Source organism: Equus quagga, chromosome 13 (genome assembly GCF_021613505.1).
Source record: "Equus quagga isolate Etosha38 chromosome 13, UCLA_HA_Equagga_1.0, whole genome shotgun sequence".
NCBI lineage: Eukaryota > Metazoa > Chordata > Mammalia > Perissodactyla > Equidae > Equus > Equus quagga.
The window spans coordinates 6,294,536-6,319,379 of NC_060279.1; the positions used below are offsets into that span (position 1 = coordinate 6,294,536).

The 24,844-nt window shown below is 40.0% G+C and overlaps 2 protein-coding genes across 6 annotated transcripts in view; one reads left to right on the forward strand and one right to left on the reverse strand.

The window, feature by feature from the left end:
* Positions 1–10,662, forward strand: part of FIRRM (FIGNL1 interacting regulator of recombination and mitosis) — a 39,653-nt gene extending 28,991 nt beyond the window's left edge. For 2 of the 3 annotated variants that reach the window (XM_046681869.1, XM_046681870.1), the window contains exons 17-24: positions 78–263; positions 2,060–2,182; positions 3,568–3,663; positions 5,308–5,421; positions 7,077–7,181; positions 7,835–7,915; positions 8,858–8,977; positions 10,055–10,662. In XM_046681869.1, coding sequence (XP_046537825.1) covers positions 78–263; positions 2,060–2,182; positions 3,568–3,663; positions 5,308–5,421; positions 7,077–7,181; positions 7,835–7,915; positions 8,858–8,977; positions 10,055–10,243 — 1,014 coding nt within the window. In that variant the 3' untranslated portion in view covers positions 10,244–10,662. Of the gene's footprint in view, positions 1–77; positions 264–2,059; positions 2,183–3,567; positions 3,664–3,867; positions 5,423–7,076; positions 7,182–7,834; positions 7,916–8,857; positions 8,978–10,054 lie in introns of those variants that run through there. The other variant, XM_046681872.1, reaches the window with a different exon arrangement.
* SCYL3 (SCY1 like pseudokinase 3) overlaps positions 10,387–24,844 on the reverse strand; it is a 40,173-nt gene continuing 25,715 nt past the window's right edge. For all 3 annotated transcript variants that reach the window (XM_046681875.1, XM_046681873.1, XM_046681874.1), the window contains exons 9-13: positions 24,624–24,763; positions 23,123–23,307; positions 16,278–16,449; positions 11,573–12,267; positions 10,387–11,092 (exon numbers count right to left, since the gene is read on the reverse strand). In XM_046681875.1, coding sequence (XP_046537831.1) covers positions 11,033–11,092; positions 11,573–12,267; positions 16,278–16,449; positions 23,123–23,307; positions 24,624–24,763 — 1,252 coding nt within the window. In that variant the 3' untranslated portion in view covers positions 10,387–11,032. The remainder of the gene's footprint in view (positions 11,093–11,572; positions 12,268–16,277; positions 16,450–23,122; positions 23,308–24,623; positions 24,764–24,844) is intronic.

Genomic DNA, 24,844 nt, shown 5'->3' on the forward strand with positions numbered 1-24,844 from the left:
AGCTAGTACTTAGCTTCTGTGCATCTGTTCATCAGACTGTCTCATGTTACTCTTGTTTCTCTAACAATTTATTTCAGGTGGAGTTTATCCAAAAATTTCCCCCTAAAGAAGCAGAAAATTTGCCCCTCTGGCAATGTATTTCCTTCCAGGCATTACCTGCTGAGCTAAGGAAACAAACTGCACATGAGGTCTCCGGGGTGGGCACGGCACAGTGTAAGAAGTGGCTGCGTGGCACGCGCACTCTGGGAGAACTGGAGTCTCTGGTAAGATCACCATTTTGATTGATCTGAGTCATTCGGTAGCTGTTTATTGAGCACTGTTTTAGGTACTGGGGATGGGTTGTTAATAAGATGGACATAGTCTCTGCCCTCAGGTTAGAACCCAGCAAGGTTTTCAGATTTCTACCTTATAAAAGGGTCTGTGAGAAACTTACCATTATCTTGATGGATGTAAATTATATTGGGGGAGGTGGTTGTAACTCAAAACACATCAGAACAACATGAAACATTATGAAAAACTTCATTTGTAGTCTTTTTCTGCCACATCTCTGGATTAGGCAGACGTGATTCTTTTATTTGACGGGATATAACCCTCATTTTATATAGACCTACTCTGACCCTTTATGTACCTTTCTGTTTAGAATGCTTCCTTTTAAAATAATAGGATAAAAAAGAAATTCGTCTGTAAGAAGTAAAAAATGATTTTTAAAATGTATTAACTGAATATAGTACATGTAGTTGAATTTTCCAGTTTAGCGTTCATTTGCTCGTTCATTTGCTCATTCATTCAGCAAAGGTATTTTGAGTGCTCTCATGTGCCAAGCTCTGTGCTAGGCATTGGGGGTATATCAGTGAACAAAACAAACAGAAATGCCTCCTCTCCTGGCCTTGCATTCTAGCTGAGCTGTGGACAGTGAAATAAGTAATAAATATACATTTATGTAGATATCACTTTGTGATAAGTGGAGAAAAGTCAAGCAAGGATGGGGACAGGGCATTCGAGGGGTTGGGGGCCTACTTGCAATTTTAAATTCAGGGTGTTCTCAGGGCATACATTTCCATATGAGTGTAAAAGTTCCAATACTCTGTTATAGAATGGCACTTGACCATGATTATCAAGATAATTTAAAACGTTTACATATATCCAAAGGAAATATAAGTTTTTATGTGCCTTTATTTTGGGAAAACTATTATTGGGAAAACCTTGTTAGGAGTAGGTTAAATTGTTCTGGTTTTGCATTTATTGTGCACTAATTTCTATAGTAAAGACAAAAAATCTTTTGTATTAGGTAAAATAAAAGCACCTCTTTTCAAAAATGAATAAATCTTTGCTCTATGACCAAAACTTTAGTTCAGCAGATCATTCCACATGTTTATTTGTAAAAGGAAATAAGTCAATCTTAAATAAAGAACTGTGTGGTAATTACATAAAATTATGTGGTTGTTGAAGTCTAATGGATTGTTGCCAATCTTTACATTCTCCTATGGCCATCGCTTTACTCCCACCACCAACCAGCCCCATTCCTGACCAGAGAGGGAGATTTGATATATAGAATCCAGAAAAGATTGTTTTTAGTTTCAAATTCTAGATTGTGTATGTCTTAAGTACTGTATTTGCTTATTGCAAATACACCTGTTTAATGCAGTGTTTGCTGAGGAACTTTAATTATGGAACAACAGCAACAATAAAAATCTAGTAACTTAAAAAGATTGCTAGGTGCATAATGTGAAAAAAATGGTAGAATTTTTGGTTGGTGAATATTATAAATTAGTTCAATCATACTATTTGTATCAGACCTATTTATTAAAATACAATGCTGTTTCCATTTCATTATTAAATTTTCAACCTAAAAGGAAAAAGGTTTGTTTAGAAAAATGAAGCAAATGTTTCTGAGTATAAGGAAAGGTCATTTTAATAAAATATACTTGTATTAAAGAGATAGCTGAAGAGATGGCTCTGAGTCTTAGGAATAGAGTCCTCCGTGGGTTTCCCTGAGGAGTAGGCCCCAGCTCCTTTAGGCTGGGGTCTAAACGCAGGGCCTTGCCCCGTCTCCCCTCAGAACACGGTGCTCTCTGCTTTGCTTGCTGTTTGTCAGTCTGCTACTGAAGCTCTGGATATTGGACAACAAACTGCAGTTGTGGAAGTTGGGAGTCAGCTTTGGAGTTTTTTAAACGTTAAACTGGTAAGGAAAGCAACTGATCATTTCCCTGAAGAACATAAAATATTGCAGAAAGAGAGTAGTACTGAAATGTCCCTGTAGAGTAAAACGTAGCTCATTTGTTTAGGTGCTTGGCAGAACTTGTGATTAGAACCTTCTCTGTCAGCCAGTTCTTTTTAAGAGTGTGGTGGAATTAGTAAAACTAGAACCTAGTAAAGTGACAGTGACAGTCCAGCTAATTATTTTCATGAACAGTTGGACCCTATTTAAAAAAAAATCTCTTCCCCTATTGTTTGTCTTCTCTTTTGGGTTAGTGTAGCCTGTTTCTGTGATTCTAGGGTCTTTTATAAAATCTTTTGGGCAATGGAGACTGATCCAGCTTAAAGGTGGGAGGGGCAAGTGGATAGATATGGCTAATTTGTATTCCTCTTCCCTAGAAAAGCCAAAAAGCCAAGTGATGATTGGGTTACAATTAAAATGATACGTCTTCCACAGATTATTGTAGTTTAAAAATCTAAATATGATGAGGCTGGCCCCATGGTCTAGTGGTTAAGTTCATGTGCTCTGCTTCAGTGGCCCAGGGTTTGCGTGTTTGGATCCCAGACATGGACCTGCACACCATTCATGAAGCCATGCTGTGGCGGCATCCTATATGCAAAATAGGGGAAGATTGGCACAGATCTTAGCTCAGGGACAATCTTCTTCAAGTAAAAAGAGCAAGATTGGCAATATATGTTAGCTCAGGGCCAATCTTCCTCACCCCCCTCCCCCAAAAAAAGTCTAAATATGATGTTTGTTTTCTTTCACTAAGTAGAAATAAATGTATGACCTCTGATTGTCCCAGCCAGTGGAAGCTGAAGCCAACATTCATGCTTTGGGAAATAATAGAAATGGTTTTGCAGATGTTTTATCATTAAAGTTTATGGATGGTCAGATTTCCCTCCCTACTACAGTATTTTGACTTCAACAAGTTCTTTTCCCTGATCCTCACAAATTGTTTAATAAATGTTCATTGAGGATCTCTCTACTGGTGATACAGCTGACAATATCATGACAGAAACATTTATGGAGAAGAGAAGTGGAATTTTAAGAAGACTAAGGAATGTACAAGCTTTTCAGTGACAGACAAAAGTAATTAGATCCCCACCCAAGGTAAATCTGGGTCTGAATCATGGTTCTGCTTTTTCCTAGCCATGTGATCTTGAACAAATTATTTAATCTCTCTGCCCCTTTTTCTTATTAGTAAAGTGAAGGTAATAATATCTATCTCAGAGTTGTAAGGTATTAGTGAGGTAATAAATAGAAGCACTTAGCATACTGCCTGGTATATAACAAATACTTGTTAAAAAGTTGCTATTCTCATGTAATTGCACATTTTCACCAAAATCATTTTGTGTTTCTTATTTAAGGTAACAGGTCAACCTTATGTTCAACAGACATTCAACCTTTTACTTCCACTGTTGGGATTTTTCATTCAAACTCTAGATCCCCAGCTGATATGTCAGGTAAGAACATGGAGAAAGTTCATCCTTGGTTTGCTGAGGACCTTGTTAAACTGGTATGACTTAAAGTAACTTTCTAGAAACAGTCGTTTTTAATGATTTGTTGCCTGGTTTCCTTGTCTCTCCTTTCTTGTTGAACTGAATGTAAACGTCACAGAATCGCTTGTCCAGGGATGTTTCCTCAGTCCTCCTCTTTCTTTTTTGTAGTATTGTTGGTTACACTGGACTGTCAATTCAGCCTCCGTCGGTTCTTATCCTATCTCCCCGATACTGAATAGTTGAAAGTTTTTGTTATTGCTGTTAACTGCCCAAGAAGAATCCCTGGGGTTAGGAGTCATAGTTCATGTGTGAGCCCTGCATTCACAGCATTTTCAAAGGCGTTTCAGCAGCTGTGGGAGTGTGGAGTAAAACCAGCATCGACTGCCGGATCATCCTCATTGTTTCTTTGAAGAAATACAATGATTTTGAAGGAAGAGCACTACTGAATTTTCTCTCTGGCCCCAGCTTGCATGGCTGGAACAGGCAGAACTGGGGTCACTGTCTGGGGGAATCCTTGTGGTGTTACCTCAGTTATACCCCGCTTTTGGAGGTTCTGAGCCAATGGAGAGAGAAAAGGGGAAAGGCCTTCATCTTCTCTGAAGTGGTTGAGAGGCTTTGGAATGAGTCCATACCGGACAGAAGTGATCCCCAAATCAAGAGCTGACTTCAACTTACACTCACATAAAACAGAAACAGAGACTGTTACAAGGTGACACTAACCCTTCCTGTTGAGGATGACGGAAGAACTAATACCCTGTCACAGGAGACGGGGAAGTGAGACTTGTGATGCTTTGTGTTTAGTCGTTCTGGTTAGTGGTTGTGTACATGAAGAAGTCAGCATTAACAAACATTTACTAATTAGGTATATTTTTAAATTACTGTATGTGTAACATGGATTACTAAATTATATAGAACGAGAATATGGTAGAATAGTTGACTCAATTTTGTTGATTCTGAAGGTTCTATTTCTTTTTTGAAAAATTAACTACTGGTAACTTTTATATAATTGTACCTACCTTTAAAAAACGCAAATAACTAAAGTTGTAAAAATTCACTGTAAGTAAATTGTTCATTTAGGCCTTGCTTCCTTTACAGAAGACTTTTATCTCAGTGTTCCTTTAAATCAGGGGTCAGCAAACTAGGGCCTCCTGGCGAGATTCTGTTCTCCTGTTTCCAGCACAAGAGCTAAGGATGACTTTTACAATATTTAAAGGTTTGTAGAAGAAAAAATGCAAGAGGGAACATGTTGCCTCCAAAGCCTAAAGCCTAAAATGTTACCCTCTGGCCCTTTACAGAAAGTCTGTGCAAACCTGCTCTAAAGTAATGAACTATTCTCACTAGAATTTAAAATGTGATTTTTAAAGATTTGAAAGAAGAGCACTTTTTTTTTTTTTTTTTTACAGTGGTTGTTAGGATGACTGCTCTTAATAATTGACTCAGTTGTTAGATAGTTTTATTCAAATTTCACCTGTGGAGTTTCAGTTTTATGGCGTGTTCGTCTACACTGGGTTTTGTTTTGTTCCCCTCCCCACACACCTATGAAAATCTGTCATGTCTACAAAATGCTTGTTTTCGTATGTAACCGTTCTTCGGTCTTTGCCTCTGTAGGTAGTAACTTTGCAGACCTCTCTACTTAGACTAGAGCCCCCTGACCACGTTCGTTTGGCAGTGCTCGATTTTGTATCTTCTCTAGGAAAACTTTTTATACCTCAAGCTATCCAGGTAATACTCTCTTAATTCTGTTGTTTCCGGGTTAACAAAATCTCTGTAAGAGTTACTGCTGACTAAGGGATTTTTAGGCTTTTAATTGCTGGAATTCTGTGGCAAGAGGATGACTTTGTCAAAACTGAAGTCATTTTGAGTTTTTTCTTTTAGAAAAATATTTCTAGAGTTGGCTGTAGTCTGAGATTCTCATCCCAGTTGGACTCTAGCACACAACGTTCCTGAGGACGGAAAACGTATTTATGTCTTCTGGGGGACAGTGTATAATGGGGAAACGGGGTAGTTTATCAAACTTATTCTCTTGGTTTTATATCCATGAAAGGGACCTTGTTTGCAGCATTTTCATATATAGTCTTAAAAAACAAAGTATATATAGTTGACAAATAGCTGTGTATTTACAAAATTGTACTGTACGTGCCTGGCAATACACTTCCACTGAATTTTACGACATACTTCACACGAGAAGATCATCCCCTAATTGAGTTTTATTCCTTATTACTGTGGTCAAAACACAATTCTAGACAGCTTTTTTTCATCTCCATGGGAGAGACTATAAAAAGAGCTCACTCAGGAGAATTTTTATGTAATTAGAGCAAAAACATGATGGACATGTTGATTAAACTCCGTACATGTTGATAAAAATCTTTGAAACTAAAAATGTAACTGGTTAGTTTCTAAAGGGCTCTCTTGTTCACAGGTAACGATACCATACCATTTGTTTTCATCATGTGAGGTTATGTCTCATGAGATAGGTGTGGACATTGACAGCTTCTCTTCAACTCTCTGGACAGAAGTATCCAAAGATACTTGCATTTGAGCTATCTTCTTTTTAGCATAAAATAAATGTATTCCAAAATTCTGTTTCATTCGTGCATAGCTGCAGACCCTGGCGGGCCCAGAAGTTGTGAAACAAATCTTTTATTAGCAGAAATTAACCTTACATATTCCCAGGAAGATATATATTCCCAGGAGTGAAGTTAAGGCCTGAAGAAATTTTGGGGATTCATCAGCATATAAGAGGGATTTCAAGCCATGAGATGAGACTGATTCATTTATTATTCAAGAAAAAATTGAGTTCTTGCTGTGTGTCTGGCGCTGTTTTAATCACTGGGGACTCAATAGTGAACCGAAGTAATAAATACCCCCCTGCAGCCTGTTGAGAGGCAGCAGGCTAATAAAGTGGTGATATATGTAGTATATTGAATGAGGTGAGTGCTATGGAGAGGAAGAAAGCAGGAGGGGGAAGAGAGTGTGTGTATGTGGGGGTACAGTTTTAAATGGGTCCTCACCAAGGTGACATGTGAGTAAAAACCTGAAGCTAAGGGAGGAGGCCACGGAGGTATCCAGGGAAAGCGCCTTCCGAGCAGGGGAAATAGTAAGTCAGAGCCTGTGAGATGAGAGCAGGCCTGGTGTATTGAGGGAAGCCAGGAGAGCTAACGCGGAGTAGTGGGGCTTTGCAGGCCAGCGTAAAGACTTTGGGTTTTACTCTGAGGGAAATGGGAAGCTATTGGAAGGATCTGAGCAAGAGTGACATGACTTAACATATGTTTTAATACGGGTTCACTGGGACAGAATTATGGAAATTTGACAACATTAGGAATAGCGAATGTACTCTCCTGAGGTTTGCCTCTATTTAATAAAGTTTCTCTTTTTAGGACAAAATTCTGCCCAACCTGTCTTCTATTTTTGCCTTACTGCTGACTGACAGGAATTGGCTGCTAGAACAACACACCTTGGAGGCATTTACTCAGTTTGCTGAGGTAATTATAAGACCTATCTATGACAGTGACCTCCAAAATATTTTAACATTTCGGATATTCCAGAACATTCCAAAAACATTTACTGAGCTCCTTTTGTATCTTAGTTATAAAATTTTCTGTTAGAGGAGGTATTACTAATCATCTATTTTACAGGCTCTAAAAATGAGGCATAGAGAAATGAAGTGTAGGTTATAACAACCAGAACAAACATTCAAACCAGATCTAGTGACTCAGGCACTGTCTTCCAGATGGTGTTTTTGAGTTGAATGATAATACGTTTCATCTCAAACTATCCCAGTGGTGAGGTTGACGACCACAGGCCTGTTAGTCCGGTTCTGTGGAGAAGACAACCCTGATGTGGCTTGCTCCTTTTCCTGCCTGTCGCTGTGCAGTCATGCCCTTGGTCCTAAGGGGCCCAGAGACGTCAGGATGACTGGGCAGAAGTAATTAAAGCTTACAACTCTACCTGTGAGGAGTTCATACTGCATTACCCTAAGGCACCCTGAAAGAACTATGAGCTTGTCTTGAGTATCGTCTGGCACTATTTTGTGTTAAAATGCACTTTTGACTAAGGTAGTTCTTAAAACTCCTGTATTTGTCTTTGCAAGTTGTTGAAATCTTAAAATTGGTCTTGTTTATCACTCTTTTAATAGGGAACAAATCATGAAGAGATAGTTCCACAATGTCTCAGCTCTGAAGAAACTAAGAACAAAGTTGTATCCTTTCTGGAGAAGGTACTTTATTTATATAGAATCAAAATAGTAGTGTCACTTATTTTGTCCTTTATCATGTTACTTTTTGAAATTATTTTATTATAACCAAGGGGAATATCTTCTTAGCTTAAATTTTTCAGTGCTCAGCACAGCAGTGACGCATTGTTGTCACTCTGCCTGTAGTTTGGGACACCGCAGCACTGATAGGTCAGACAGTGAGATGACTGATGAGGATCCCTAATCTGTCACTAATTGTAACTGGGCACACACAGAGGACAGGAGGCCTACAGGGCTCCTGTTACTACCGTAACTTAGATATAATTTTAGGCACAGCTTTTCTGCACTGATGGAGACCGAGACCTACTTTTCCAAACTGTGACATTTTTAAAGCTGCTTTGTACAGTTGGAACCAACTTGTTGAATCATACGGCTTCTTTTCACGTTTGTGCATACGTTACGACGTTTGTGCACCCATTACGTTTGTGCAAACATAAGTTAAGGGTTAACTGAAGCACTAAAAGAACAGTTAAACTGCGAATTTAGAACACCAGGAGACAGTTACTTACACTTAATTTGTTCTTTATAATACGCCCACTATTTAATTTAGCTGTGTATATTTTATCATATATATATCACACATCAGTTGGATTTAAGTACATGTGTGTACACGTTGCTTTTGCAAACTATGGTAAAGTTTAGCAGACTATCATTTTTTCCTGGAAAGACACTACAGCTTTTCTGTAGGGAAGAACATGGAAAGTTTACCTGAATTACACTAAGAGGATACATTTACAGATGAATCCAACTTACTTCCAAAATTTGCCTAGTTCACAGTAAGCCAGAATAGTTGAACACTCAACATGTACTAACACACACACACTTTGGCCTTGATTTCATTTTCTGACTGCTAGTAGAGAATGCTAACATGTTGATGTTTCCTTGGCTTTTCCTGCTCTCCTGCAGACTGGGTTTGTAGATGAAACTGCAGCTGCCAGAGTAGAACGTGTGAAACAGGAAAGAGGTGTTTTCTGGGAACCCTTTGCTAAGGTCACTGCAGAAGCAGCAAAGTGGTCATCTTCACAGGTATGGACTGCTTTTCAGTATGGGTCAAGCTTCAATAAGAGAAATTCTGCCCATATTACTGATGAAAACAGAAGTGAGTATGGTTCTTGGCCTGACCGAATATCAAAATACCAAATAGAGCTAGCCATGTATAATTCTCCTGCTTTATGGTAGTTGCTCTTTTAAAAATCACATTTCTTCTTCCTGAAAGGTTATCAACACAGAACAGAGGTGGGACTACAAAAAAATAAAGTTTTAGGGGGCTGGCACGGTGGCGTAGTGGTTGGGTTAGCACACACTGTTTAGGCGGCCTGGGGTTCACGGGTCCACAGGTCCAGATCCTGGGTGTGGACCTACACACCACTCATGAAGCCATGCTGTGGCAGCATCCCACATACAAAGAAACAAAGGAAAACTGGCAACAGATGTTCGCTCAAGGCCAATTTTCCTCACCAAAAGGAAAAAAAAAAGAAAACAAGTTTAAGCAAGTATCTGTTAATAACTTGTTTTCAAGATACGTAACTTTTATGCCTGCAATATATAAAGTTAAATACATCAGTAGTGTAAACAAGCCCTCAAGAATTTATTATGACTTTTCCCTAGGAAGACATAAAAGATGTCTTGGCCCCAACCTTTCCTCCCCATTCCTAGTGCAATGATGTTAAGCCTGACAGTTTTTTAAACTTGCTCCAGAAGCACCTGAAAGACCATGGAGCTTGTTATAAACTTAGCATTAAAAAGAAAACTGAAAGCATTTAGAAAATTCATACTTGGGGTTTTTTTTAAGGACAGGTTATATGTCTAAAGAATACTCTCTGGAAATTACTGGACGAGACAGCATTTCTCTTGGTTTCCTTGGACAATAATGGTAGCAGCACTTTGAATCACTGTGACAAACCAAAAATACCATCACTTATTTTTCCAGATGATTGTAGGGGTGGAGGGTGCCCTCTTGCCCTTGGGAACCAATGACTAGAACGAAATTTGCACATAAAACTTTAATAAGCTTTTCTCTAGTTCAAAAGGAAGTTTGTTATTTCTGTCATTTTGGGGGTGGTGTCATGGCATTACTTATTCCATGTTTTTCTCACTTGCCAGCCTTATGCAAAAAGAGCCCGTCGCGAGCTCCCCCTGGAGGAAGAGTACAGGTCAGCGCTGCAGGCAGCAGCCGGGGCCCTGGAGGCACTGGAGTTGCTGCTCCAGAAGTCTCCTGCTCCAGACTGGCTTCTCATGAAAATGGAGGCCCTCCAGGGGAGGATTGACACGCTGAAACGTCATGTACTCTAGGGTGAAACTGGAATGGACTGGGCCCTGTGATCACTCAATAGAACTGGGTATGATGTTTGTCATCCTACAATATGTCTTGTAAATGAAAATCGTGATGTAATTATGTCTGTACATTTTCTAACAAACACATAAAACAACTTTTGTAAAGTTGAATCTAGTGAAAATAGTCTTTATTGGACATTTAGAGAACAGGATTGTGGAGGATATTTCTCATTAAGAACTTTGGTACAACGTAATACATGTGGAACAGTCGTTAACTGCCCAGGTGCCCACAGGGCTGCTCACTCAGACAGTACAACTGTAAAGAAATAAATAAGCTGCCTAGGGAAAATTTATCCATTTAAAATCATTTATATACTTTATAGCTAAAACTTTTTCAGTAGGCTGTTTTTCATAATAGAGCTTACTCTTCTGTTAAGGAAATGGCACAAAATTAAGCTAATCAGCTTGAATTTTTGTATTTATTTTCTTTACTTCTGAGTTGTCCTAGAAAAAAGCAGTAAATCCAGCCTTTCCACAGCTCCTTGCTCTTCAGAGAAACTGGCCTCAGTCCAGCGCACTCAGGCCATTCCTCCCAGAGGCCAGCCCTGGAGCCTCCGCTGCGCCGGGGCTTGCAGCCAGCACGTGAAGGCTCACACTTCAGCTGGCACAGACTGGACAAAAGAGCTCCTGGTGCGGAAGAAACAGGACGCTTTTAGGTTTTCATGTCTGCAGAGCCCGCTTCTGAGGTATTAGTTTGATTCTTTTTTTAAGGAATCCTTTTTCCTAAAGTTTAACTCACACCGGTTGTCACCAGTTATTATCTTCCCAGTTCAGCTCCCCTGCTTCTCCCCAGCCTTCAGACTCTCCCTGCAACAAGATAAAGCAAAGCAAGGGCAACCGCTGAAACAAATCATCCAAACTGAAAGATCAGGAATTCAGAAGGGGCCTGCACTCACCTTTTGATGCCAGAATACCTTTCCTCGTTCTAAGTAAAGGAACAGGAAGCTAAAAAGTAGGATTACTCTGGTTCTAGTATTACAAAACCACAGCATTGGAAAATAACTTTCCAAGGACTATATAATCCAATAAAATCAGTCTGATGACACCACATCCGTGGTTTAATCCCTTTTCCAAATAAAAAGGTTATTACTGTAATAAGTAGCCCGGGAACCCCCAAGCATTGCTATACTTTTTATTCATTTTCTGCTCCACTTGATCATTTTAACCAACTGTGTACATTAGCCTTTTCCCTCAGTGGGAAAACAGCGTGTTGTTTTTATAAATGGGACAGTGCGCCTGGTACCTATGAGGGAAATCTTTAAACCAGCAGCACAATTTAATCCTCACCTCAGTAATTTCTGCTGCAGCAAATTTGGAGGAAAACTGCATCCTTGGTGAGACATCGTCCTTGTTAGGAACGATCATGTCTGTCCTCAGTTCAGGTAAAGTAAGTATAGCAGCTGAAGGCTTAATTTCTGGGATCATATCTGCAAACCAATCCAACTCAGGATCCTTTACTGTCTTCCTTTTTACTTGAATGGTAAACTCCTCTCCTAAACCAAGTTCTGAGGGAAGCTTAAGGCGTCTTTCCTGTGACAACACTTTTGCTGGCTTGGTTTGGTCTGGGTCATCCCCACTTTGTGCAAGACTGGTCTTGTGGGGTAGGCCTGATTGCAAAGGCTTGGAGTCGTCAGGGAGTGGGAGCAAAGGAGGAGTGGCCTTTTGCTCCCCTGAGGTAGCAGATCTTGCAGCAGTAATTCCACCTCCTGGGTTTACTTCCATCTCTAAGCTGCTGAGCTCAGAGTCCTCGTGAGTCTCCCCCCCAGTCACGTTAGCCAGTGGGGACTCAGCAGCATCCCGGGGCTCTGCAGGACAGATCTGTACGCTGACAGCTTGGTCTTCAGGCTCCTCAGGCTCACTCCAGTCAGGCCAGTCCTCAGACTTTTTAGAACTTGATGGGAAGTGTTCACTGTCTCCTGAGGTAATTTTCACATCTGAGATTCCATTCATGGGAAATTTAATAGGCTGAGAAAATTGATCACCTGTGGGGATATACACAAGAATTATTCTCATCAAATGTTGGTTAAGAGCAAGCAATATATTTAGGAGAAGGTTAACACTAAAGAAACGTATGATCTAATTTCTTGGAAATATCTATGTCCACTAAACTACAAAACAGAAATCCCAGCAGAACATAACTGAACAAAAATGTAAATTATCCAGATACTTAAATTGTAATTTGATGGAAGCACACCAAGCGCCAAGTAACTGGAGCATCCAGTCGTTTACTAAATATTCAAACAAATTATTTATTAGCATAATTGTCTATAGACAAATATAGAAATGTTCTAAACCAGGCAGTGTTACCCTCAAGATATTAATTATGTATACCCTGAAACAGTATTGTGTGCCAAGTAAGTTTGCCCAACCCGACACATCCTCATTTTAAACAGATTTCCTTCAGTGTAGTCCAGGCCCTGAAGTCCTGTGCAGTGTGGTGACTCTCTGCTGCTAACATTTCCCCAAACTTATTTAGCCACAAGACTTTTCATGGAACACCTATCAACATCTTCCAGAACTGTCAGTCTTTGATAAAATTTGCTAAGTGCTGCACTAAGCCATCAACAGTCCCAGAGTAAAGTATCTGGTGCAAAAAAGAATTCAAGTAATGTCAACATGCTCTTCTCACCAGTTGTGAAGAAAAGAAGAAAAGGCAGGGATATACCCTACAGTCCAGGGAAAGACGACGAGACCCCAGCTGCCCACATGAGAGAAATCAATCTCAATATTCCCAAAGTGCCTTTAATTTTCAGAATTTAAACTTATTACTCAGGAAAACATTCATCCAAGCAGTGGAAAAACTGTACATGTTTAATATTTTCACCTGTCTATAAAAGAATATTGTAATAATCTCGCTGTATGTGCTTCTTGCTGTTGATGGGCATGTTGCCAGGAAAGAAACATTTGGCGAATATGCCAGAGGAGGAGTTCTCCAAGATTGGCGAGATCTGACTGCTGGCTGCAGACGATGTGCATGGGAGAATCTGAAGATAAGTACAAATTCAAAAAAATGAAAGGGATAGTAGATTGCTTCTTGCTTTATCATGTATTAGATGGGAATTGGAAATATTTAACACAGATTCCAGAGAGAGCATCTTCATATACCTGAAGAAACCTACCTATTATGGAATGGACTGTCTGCCCCAGAGGTATTTAACAGGCTGAGCGTCAACATGGTGGGAGGGGGATTGGAACGGATTCCAGCATTAGGTTGAGGAGTTGGATTAGATAGATACATAACTGCCAGGATACCTAGTTATAACAGTTAACAGTCTTTAAACACATTTAAAACTGCAATTGATTCTACTCACTTCTTAAGAATAAAAGTCTAAGAGTACAAGAACATCAATATGAATGTACTCAATACCCTAAAACTGGACACTTAAAAATGGTTCAACGGTGGGGCCAGCCTGGTGATGCAATGCTTAAGTTCACACGTTCCACTTCAGCAGCCCAGTTTGGATCCCGGGTGTGGACCTACACACCACTTGTCAAGCCATGCTGTGGCAGGTGTCTCACATAAAATAGAGGAAGATGGGCACAGTTGTTAGCTCAGGGCCAATCTTCCTCAAAAAAAAAAATGGTTCAATGGTAAATTTTATGTTACAGACATTTAATTTTGAACTGGAAAAAATTGTTTCAAGCAAATGTAGTCTTTAACAGTTTACCAGAAAGCTCATACTCAAGAGTGGGCATTGGTCAAAAAGATTCTAGCAAAATTTTGGCTGAATACTTCCTCTGCCTTAAAAAAGCCAGAGTGAGGGGAACAGCCCAGGGTAAGTCATCCCAACTAGGCTGCTGCCCCCTCTCAACCCTAGCCCTTCTAAGACCTGACCTCTACAAGCCATCCACCCTCCTGCTTACTTCTGCTATTATCTTCTCTGCTGAAGTCCTAATTTCTCTTACTCAATGCCCCCTTCTCTACACTGTCTTCCCCAACAACTCTCTTTCACACAGACTTGTTATTTCCCTTAGGTACACTTGTCATAAACCTCAATATTAGCCGTTATTCTTAAGTTTGACCATGCAGGTAAACTGCAAAAGAAAACAAGGGGAAAAAAGGCTAAGAGTACCTCCTTTCTACACACCCCTCCCAGCAGTCCCCACATACTGCAGAAGGAGCGCTCTTAATTACAACCTGGGAAGGGAGGTTCCCACCAGGGCTTGGAAGCATCTCGGATGAAGAGCCTTAACTTGGCAAGTCAGTGGGATGAGACCTCTGACCTGTCTTTTCATAAAGCCTTCAGGAAAATCTATTTTAACAAAAATTCATCTGCTACTGCTGCTTTGGTGCCTTTTGGTTTCTTATTAGGATTACAGAGTAATTCAGGTGGACAGTATATAAAACGTTGAATTAGAATTCTAAACTCCATCCAATAAATAAAACAGATGTTAGGAGTGTGGACTTTTGCTAATTCGCCATGCAAAGCTGCCCCCAAAGACTGACACCTAAGCCTTATCTCACAACTATGCATACTCCTGCCGCCCCCGCCCCCCCCCCCCCCCCGCCGCAAATTCCTCTGGTATGAAATATAAATACTCTCATTAGCTGAAAGGAAAATTGGTAACACACAGAACGCACTCAATCTGGTATGTACATTTCATGGCTGAAGCGGCGGCAGCAGCTCCTACATTACCCTCTTCGAGCTCCTGGGAGACACAGTGACACTGATCTCAGTAGCACCAAAAGCTGAACTCTTTAAAACTTGAGGAAGCCAGTGTTGCTTTAAAAATTCTCTTGGCATGAAAATCAGAGAAAAGCCTACCTGATAGGTCTTTCTACTAATAACTGTTTCCATGCTATCTATTCACTATCCATGAGAACTGAATTAGAGATCCAGAGTTTGATGACAAGGTCATCAATCTATTCAGGGTTTACACGAAGGAGTAAAGAAATAATGACCCTGTTGATACAAAATTCTTACTCTTGACTTTTACAGCCCTATAAAGACCAGAAATTATTGCTATCTCCCATATAACATCCAATGGGAACATATGAGAAATAAGGATTTAAGTACCTAAAAATCAACAGTTTTTCACCTAACGGGCCAACAAAATCAAAAGAACTTAAAAACATTGTGTTGTTAAGAAGTGCTACAAACTTTTCGGAAACTGACAATATCTATTAAAATTTAAAATACATTATTTGACCCAGTAAATTGACATCTGGGACTTTATCCTATAGCAATAAAAGTCAAAATACATAAAGATACATGTATAAGGCTATCTACTGCAGCACTGTAGTGGTTAAAAATCCAGGTCCTGGATGCAGTATCCATTAATAGGAAAATAACTGAATGAGTTATATTCAGTGAAATATTAGGCAGGTGTCAAAAAAAAAAAAGTGAGCTAGATTTCTATGTAGTGACCTGGAGACCAGTCCCTGATAAGCTGCTACGCGAAAAAATCAAGTTATAGAATTATGCATAGTATTTTCTCATTGTTTTTTCTTAAATCCTATATATGTGTGTGTGTAAACATATCTACGTGTCTTTTTTGTGAGCTTAAAAAAGGGATGAAAGGGAGCTGGCCTGGTGGTGCAGCAGTTAAGTTCGCACGTTCTGCTTTGGCAGCCCGGGGTTCACCAGTTCAGATTCTGGGTGCGGACCTACGCACTGCTTGTCAAGACATGCTGTGGCAGGCATCCCACATATAAAGTAGAGGAAGATGGGCATGGATGTTAGCTCAGGGCCAGTCTTCCTCAGCAAAAAGAGGAGGATTGGTGGCAGATGTTAGCTCAGGGCTAATCTTCCTCAAAAAAACACAAAAAAACAAAAAAAGGATGAAAAGATTCCCACTAAACTGTTAAAAGTTGGTTATCTTATACCCCCCTAGAAGGAGTTGGGAGAGGGAAACTAACTTTTTCCTTATAATTCTCTGTATCATTTGACTGAATACAACCCACTGCATTACTTGTATAATGTTAATATTAGATTATAAGTTAAAACAACAACAATTAAAATAAGAAGCTAGATGTTTTGATCATTCTTACCTTCTGGAGAAAGGTCAACAGTTTTAGTAAAACTTGGGGCAGTGCGTTTGAAGATCTTGGTTCTTTCTCCTCCTACAACCACTTCTGGTCCAAGCAGAGAGACCAGCACTGCTAGGCTGTGAAGAGTAATTGCCACAATGGAATCACTGGTATCACGCAGGCCCAGTAATACCTAGGAGCGAATCGGGTAATAAGTGTAGACAACAACATGGCCTGTCTTTTTCTCCCCCTGTAAACAAGCAGTTGGGCTGCAATCAGACTCTGTTCAGATGAACTTCATATCTTAGATACATGTTCTAGGTCAGTAGCCCTCAAGCTATCTGTGGTCAACGACCAATATTTTTCCTTCCCAGTCCATCACAGACTGATACTTTTTTAAAAAAATAAAATCAAAATTAAATAGATAAATATATTGGAAATATCATAAAATTACTCAAATTTTTATGAAAGGTTTTAGATTTGTCCATGATGCCTGTCAGCTACCACCTCTGACCCAAGGCCGCAAAATCCTCCCAAGAGTTCAGCCCTTTTAAGCCTATAGCACCTGGTATTCCCAGGCTGTCTCACTTCTGAGTACTAACCAGGTCTGACCCTGCTAAGTGTCTGAGATCAGACAAGATGAGTGTGTTCAGGGTGTTATGGCTGTAGCTGATTCTCCAATTCTTGGAGAATCTAAATACTCCAATCAAAAGACATAGAGTGGCTGAATGGATAAAGAACCAAGAGTCATCTATATGCTGCTGACAGAAGACTCACTTCAGGTGTAAGGACACACACAGACTGAAAGTGAAGCGATGGAAGAAGATACTCCATACAAATGGAAACCAAAAGAAAGCTGAGGCAGCTATACTTATATCAGACAAATAGACTTTAAAACAAAGACGTAATATGGAAGAGTATTACATAATGATAAAAGGGTCAATCCAACAAGAGAACATAGCATTTATAAATATTTATGCCCCCCACACAGGAGCACCTAAATAATAAATATTAACAAACCCAAAGGGTAAAATAGAAAGCATTACAATAATAGCAGCAGACTTTACTATCTCATTTCATCAATGGATAGATCATCCAGACAGAAATCAATAAGGAAAATTAGTCCAGATGGACTTCACAGATGTATACAGAACATTCAACCCAAAAGCAATAGAATACACATTTTTCTCAAGCCTATATCAGACATTCTCTAGGATACATGATATGTTAGGCCAAAGAACAAGTCTTAATAAATTTAAGAAAACTGAAATCATATCAAGCATCTTTTCCAACCACAATGGTATGAAACTAGAATGAATTACAAGAAGAAAACTGGAAAATTCACAAATATGTGGAGATTAAACAATATGTTACTGAACAACCAATGAGTCAAAGAAATAAAGGAGAAAGCAAAAAATACCTTGAGACAAATGAAAATGGAAATATACCAAAACTTATGGGATGTAGCAAAAGCGGTTTTATAAGGGAAGTTCATAGCGATAAATGCATACCTATACCTCAAGAAACAAGAAAAATCTCAAATAAACTAACTTTACACCTCAAGAAACAAGAAAAAGAACAATGAACTCCCAAAGGTACTAGAAGGAAGGAAATAAAGATCGGAGCAGAAATAAATGAAACAGAGACCAAAAAGACAATAGGAAAAAAATCAAACTAAGAACTGGTTCTTTGGAAAAAGAAACAAAATTGATAAGCCTTTAGCTAGACCCACCGATAAAAAAGGAGGGAGAACTCAAATAAAATCAGAAATGAAAGAAGACATTACAACTGATACCACAGAAATACAAAGGGTCCTAAGAGACCACTATGAACAATTATACACTAATAAATTGGACAACATAGAAGAAATGGTTAAATTCCTAGAAACATACAACATACCAAGAATGAATCGTGAAGAAACAGAAAATCTGAACAGACCAATTACTAGTAAGGAGACTGACTCAGTAATCAAAGACTTCTCAATGAAGAAAAGACAAGGACCAGATGCCTTCACTGGTGAATTCTACCAAACATTTGAAGAAGAATTAATACCAATCTTCTCAAACTATTCCAGAAGAAGCAGAAACTTATTTCATGAGGCTAACATCACCCTGATACCAAAACCAGACAGGATGACACAAGAAAATTATATGTCAATATCGCTGATGAACATAGATACAAAAATCCTCAACAAGATATTAGCAAACAGAATTGAACAATACATTAAAGGATCATATACTATGATCAAGTGGCATTTATTCCAGGGATGCAGGGATGGTTCAATATCCTCAAATCAATCAACATGATATACTACATTAGCAAAATGAAAGATAAAAACCAAATGATCATTTCAATAAATGCAGAAAAAGCATTTGACAAAATTCAACATCCATTTATGATAAAAACTCTCAAAGGAGTGGGTATAGAGGGAACATACCTCAACATAATAAAGGTCATTAAGTGACAAGCCACAGCTAACATCATACTCAATGGTGAAAAGCTAAAAGCTTTTCCTCTAAGATAAGGAACAATACAAGGATGCTTACTCTCACCACATTTATTAAACATAGTATTGAAAGTCCTAGCCAGAGCAATTAGGCAAGAAATAAAAGGCATCCAAATCAGAAAGGAAGAAGCAAAACTCACTATGTGCAGATGACATAACATTACATATAGAAAACCCTAAAGACTCCACCAAAAAACTGTTAGAACTAATAAATTCAGTAATGTTGCAGGACACAAAACTGATATACAAAAATCTGTTGCATTTGTATACCCCAATAATAAAATATCAGAAAGAGAAATTAAGAAAACAATCCATTTTACAATTGCATCAAAAATCAAATACCTAGGAATAAACTTAACAAAGGAAGTTAAAAACCTGTACACTGATAACTAAGACACTGATGAAAGAAACTGAAGATGACACTAATGGGAAGATATTTCATGCTAATGGATTGGAAGAATTAATATTGTTAAAATGTCCATACTACTCAAAACAATCTACAGATCTAATGCAACCCCCATCAAAATTCTGATGGCATTTTTCACAGAAAAAGAACAAACAATCCTAAAATTTGGATGGAAGCACAAAAGACCCTGAATAGCCAAAGCAATCTTGAGAAAAAAGAACAAAGCTGGAAGCATCATTAGATGTGGAAACAACCTAAGTGTCCATCGATGGATGAACGGATAAAGATGATGTGGTGTATATATCAATGGATATTATTATTCAGCCATAAAAAAGAAATGAAATCTTCCCATTCGCAACAACATGGACAGATCCTGAGGGCATTATGCTAAGTGAAATAAGTCAGACAGAGAAAGACAAATACTGTATGATCTCACTTATATGTGGACTGTAAAAAAACAACAACCCCAAAAAACAAGCTCATAGATAGATACAGAGAAAAGACTGGTGGTTGCCAGAAGCAGTGGGTTTGGGGGTGATTGGAATGGGTGAAGGGGATCAAGAGGATAAACTTCCTGTTATAAAATCAGTCAGTCCTGGGGATGTATGCACAGCATGGTGACTCGTTAATAAGACTGTACTGTGTATTTCAAAGTTACTAAGAAAGTAAATCTGAAAAGTTCTAATTACAAGAAAAGGAAATTTTATAACTATGTATGGGTGATAGATGTTAACTAGCCTTATTGTGGTGATCATTTTGCAACATATACAAATATCAAATCATTATGTTGTACACTGAAACTAACGTAAGGTTATATGTCAATTATACCTCAATAAAAAAAGAGGTTTAAAGAGATGGCCCAGTGGCATAGTGGTTACATTCACGCACTCTGCTTCGGCAGCCCAGGGTTCACAGGTTTGGATCCCCGGCACGGACCTAGCACTGCCTGTCAAGCTGTGCTATGGCAGCGTCCCACATAAAATAGAGGAAGATTGGCAATAGATGTTAGCTCAGGGCCAAAAAGGTTTTAAATGCTAATTCTCCGTATCTGTACCCACCTCATGGCAGAAGCGTAACAAACAGTTCATGGACGGCAGTGTTGTGCAGAGCACACTTAGAACCACTCATCTAGGTCACAAACAGTTACATTCCCAGTCCTGGGCCATCTTCTCACTTTACACACCCACAAGGATAGGACCTTGAAAACTTTCTTTACATCTGATGCATATAACACCTCTCCCACACTGAGCCAATTATGATCTGTTTCCCAGTAATAAAAACTGGAATTTAGAGAAGCTGGTTATTTCTGTGTTTTGCTTAAATTGAGGACAGTAAACTTGGAAGCTATGGGACAACCATGTTTGGCCACATGAAAGCTGGTCTTCAGAGTCAAAATGGAAACATGCAAAGAGAAAAGAAAGGAATGAAGACCACATGGCTGAGTCTCAGCTGCCCTTGATTTCCCTGTAAGGAAGTCTGAAACCCTTTTATTAAAGTCTCTTTTTTTGCTTTAGCTCATTTAAGTGGGTTCCAGTTACTTGCAACCAAAGAACCTTAACTAAAACAGTCACATGCAGGTATCAGGAGAAATTTGCTCTGAATTAGCAAAGACGTCCCTAAGGAAGATGGCGTGCAAAGCACCTGCACCAGCCAGATGCAAGGCCAGGATAAAGGGCTGCCTGGCGGAGCCAGCAGAGTACCACAGGCATCAAGAACCTGGGTTCTGGTCCAGGCTCTGCTAGGACTGCTCAGTATGACTTGACCAATTAATCACTTCATTGTTCTGGTCCAGTTTCCTCATTTATCCAAGCTCAAGGTTTCCAACAAGATCAATAAGAGAATTATCAGGTCTAATGCTAATGGATCAGGCACTTTCTCAAAACAAAGTTGTACAAGTAAACTAAAGCATGTTTACTTGTATGCGATTAGAATTCTAACAACTGAAAATGGTAATCCTAACAAACCGTCCAAGCCAAGAATCCAAGGCATCCTCAAACCTCTGCTATCTAGGAAGAAACTGAGTCCGACCCCTTCTACCCTGTATCTGTCCCTCCTGTAACCACTGCCACCAAATTCTCCCCAGTCTTTGCCATCTCTTAGCTAGACTGTCCCGACAGCTTCCTACCCGACCTCCCTTTCTACAGTCCATCTTCCAAGCTCTTACCCCAGTGCACTTTCCAGCACATAAACTGGCGAAGTTACTCCCCTACAGGGGAAATAACTCCAGTGAGAGCTTTCAGCATCTTTCACATGCTCAATATCTACTCATTCTTTGACCTCAGCTCAGTGCCAATTCTGAGACCTAGGATGGCACTTCTATTCAGAGAGTGCTTCGTTGTTCTAAATATTCAGACACAAACAACTATACACAGGGTAACAGTTACTGCTGCACATGTGAACACAAAGTGCGACACTGTGGTAGCTGAGCTCTAAAGCCAGCCCGTGAGCTAAGCCCCTCTTATCCATGCTCTTGTGCAAACCCATCCCACAGTGAACCTGAGCTGACTTTTGTGACTCACTTTAAGCAAGAGAACTGACAGATGTGACACTGTCAGTTCCCAACTGAAGCCTTAAGAAGGCTGCTTTGGCACTTCCGGTAGCCCTGGGCAGCTACTTAAGAAGTCCACCCACCCTGCTAGAGAAATCATGTGGAGATGTCACGCAGGGGGACAGAGGCCCTGAGACATCCTGAGACTTCGTGGAGAGAGAGGCCCAGCTGTCCCAATGTCCCAGCTAAGCACAGCCTTTCAGCCGTTCCCTCCAAGGTGCCAAGCAGCTGTTTTGCATGTGTCAGCCCCGATGGGGCCCCAGATGACTGCTGCCTCAGCCGACACCACGTGGAGCCATAGAACCCCAAGCTGAACCCAGGTAGTCCAAAGAATCGTGATGATAACATCAGATTGTTGTTTGAAGGCACTGAGTTTTGGGATGGTTTACTACGCAGGAACAGATGACAAACATCAATCTTTCCTACCTACTAGCTCCTTGAAAGCAGGGAGTGTGTTACGTACCTCTACAGCCCCCATACCTAAGCACAAGACCTGCCATGAAACCAGGCCTTACAAACAATTTTCAAATACATTAATCTCAAAGGTAAACAGATTATTTGAAAGAAACCACGTGGCTGACAAAATGTTTTAAAACCTTGTACTGAGTTGAATAGCGTCTCCCCAAAATTCATGTCCACCCAGAATGTGACCTTAAAATGAGGTCAGACTGGGTTAGAGTGGACCCTAAATCCAATAACCGTTGTCCTTATTAAAAGGCCACAGGAAGACAGAAGACACAAGAACTATGAGAAGCCAGGAAGAAGGCAAGGAAGGATTTTCCCCTAGAGCCTTCAGAGGGAGCACGGTCCTGCTGACACCCTGATTTCAGACTTCCAGCCTCCAGAACCCTGAGAGCATTGATTCCTACTGTTTTCAGTCACACAGTCTGTGGTAATTTGTTATATTAGTCACAGGAAACCAATACAAACCTGGAGCCCTTGAGTGGGCGAATCATAACAAGGGTCCCTGGGGGCTGATAAACAAGCTGAAAATCACTGATATGAATAATCTCATGTTCCTCTCAGCTAAAATTTAACTGTCTTATAGTAATTTAATTATAGATACTTACAGCTTATGCTCACAAAGCATTCCACAAATGATTCTTGCTCGTTCTCCCCAAAGAATTAGCAAACAGACTAATTTTTTTCAGGTTAAGACCAAATGTGTTAGTTTAATTGATTGGCCTGTGTGAATGGGATGGACAGGCAATTTGAATCTCAGCTCTTTGTATTCCTGTTGGCTCTTAAACCGAACTGCTGCCTCGAGGCCTCCTAAGCTATTACCTTGATCCTCCATAGCCCTCTTCCTCCTCTCAGCCCCCCAACACTGGTACCCGCTTTGCCCACTCTCTCCTCGCCTTTCTCTGGACGGCTCTGTGACCACCTGCCCGCCGACTGTCTCTGACCTGTGGCAAGATGACTTTCCTCAGCTGCTCCTGAGTGAAGTGCTCCACATAGGCCTCGAGGTGAGACAGCAGCACCATCCGCACGTGCTCCTCGTGTACCTCAAACAGCTGGAGCAGCACGGGGATCACCCGCGACTGGAACAGGGCTGGCGAGAGCAGGCAAGGGTTCTCTCCCTGTGCATGGTCTACCCCATCAGAGGTGGTTACAGAGGAGAAAAAGGTCGTCACTTCAGTGAAAGGAGCAGTAAGCACAATTCAGAACTGAGCCCAGAACTTCACACGCATTCTGAGTATTCTTCTAACTTCATATGCCCAAAGGAAAGCTCTTTTCTTGACCCAAAATTACTCAAGGCATCTTAAGTACACTCTACATTGTAGTATTGTTTTTGAAACATTCGATCATACTTAAAATACATCAAAGAAAGCTTATATTTTAATGGAATCCTGAATCAATAACTTTCTATACTAAATGTATAGAATGTTTTAATCAGTGAGGAATTTCATATACTAGATTAGATTGATACTGTTGTAATTTTTTCTGCAAAACCAAGAGGTGTCAAATGCTACAGTGCGACTTGGGCTGCATGGCGCTCTCTTCCTAGTCATTGTGGTAGTGGTTCTCAAACACAGACATGCATCAGAATCATTTGGGGACCTTTAAAAAAAAACAACATATATATCTCTCTATCTCCATGCCCTCGCTCTGTCCCGAACTAGTGGATCAGGCACACAGGCAAATTTTCAGAAAGCTCCCCAGGTGACTCAGAAGTACACCCTCATCTCAGGTCTCCTGAGTAACAGGATAGAAAAGCTATAAAGAAAACACTCATGGCTAAAGGGGATGACAAAGTAGAGATATAAGGAAATTCTATGTTGTAACATAGTTACCTGTAATGCTGCTTTGTTGAATTGAGATCTCTTAAAAAAAATTCTGAAAGCAGGAGTCTACCCAGCTCAAAGTTCTATAGAATTATATTAATGCTAACACATCTAATCTGACGTGTGGTACCATCTATAGTGCTTATAAAGTCATAAAGTTTCAAAGAAATAACCTCATTTCACTGAGAAAAAAACTGAAGCTCAAGAATCAAAGCGCTCTCAGTGCTTTTCAATCTTCCCACTGAAAACAGAAAATAAAAGGCCTGCTCCCGGGAAGTCAGGAATGCATCTGCCTGCATTGCAAGTGCAGAAGTCCTTTGAAGATATATGCCTTGTCTTACAGCTTCATGTGTATTTCATATTCTAGTCCTGTGTGTGTGTGTGTGTGTGTGTGTGTGTGTGTGTGTTTGTAAACCTGACTCTCTGGGAAGACGGCCCATATTTATCCTGCGGGCTTTGGTACCCAGATATGAGCCAAAGTGATCATATCAGGGGCCAATAGTTGTTCTCCACTTTTGGAACCATACATTAACTACACCATGCAGTAATCTCATTCTGCTCAAACATGGACTAACAATCCCCAAACTCCTTAATTAACAATAATGCTTTGAAAAAAACTCACCTCTTTTGGGGCCAAGCAGATGAGGAAGAAAACTCTTCACAGCTACTGGCTCTGCAAACACCAACTGATTGAGCAGGAGAGGCACCAGCCGTGAAGCTATTAACTCCTCTGACAAGCAGCGGACCCTGTCCAGCAGAAATCTAGAGGCAAAGAAGGGGAGCCTGGGAAACTGGTCATGACACTGTTATCAATGTATTCGAGCAGTTTAGACACATCTGGCC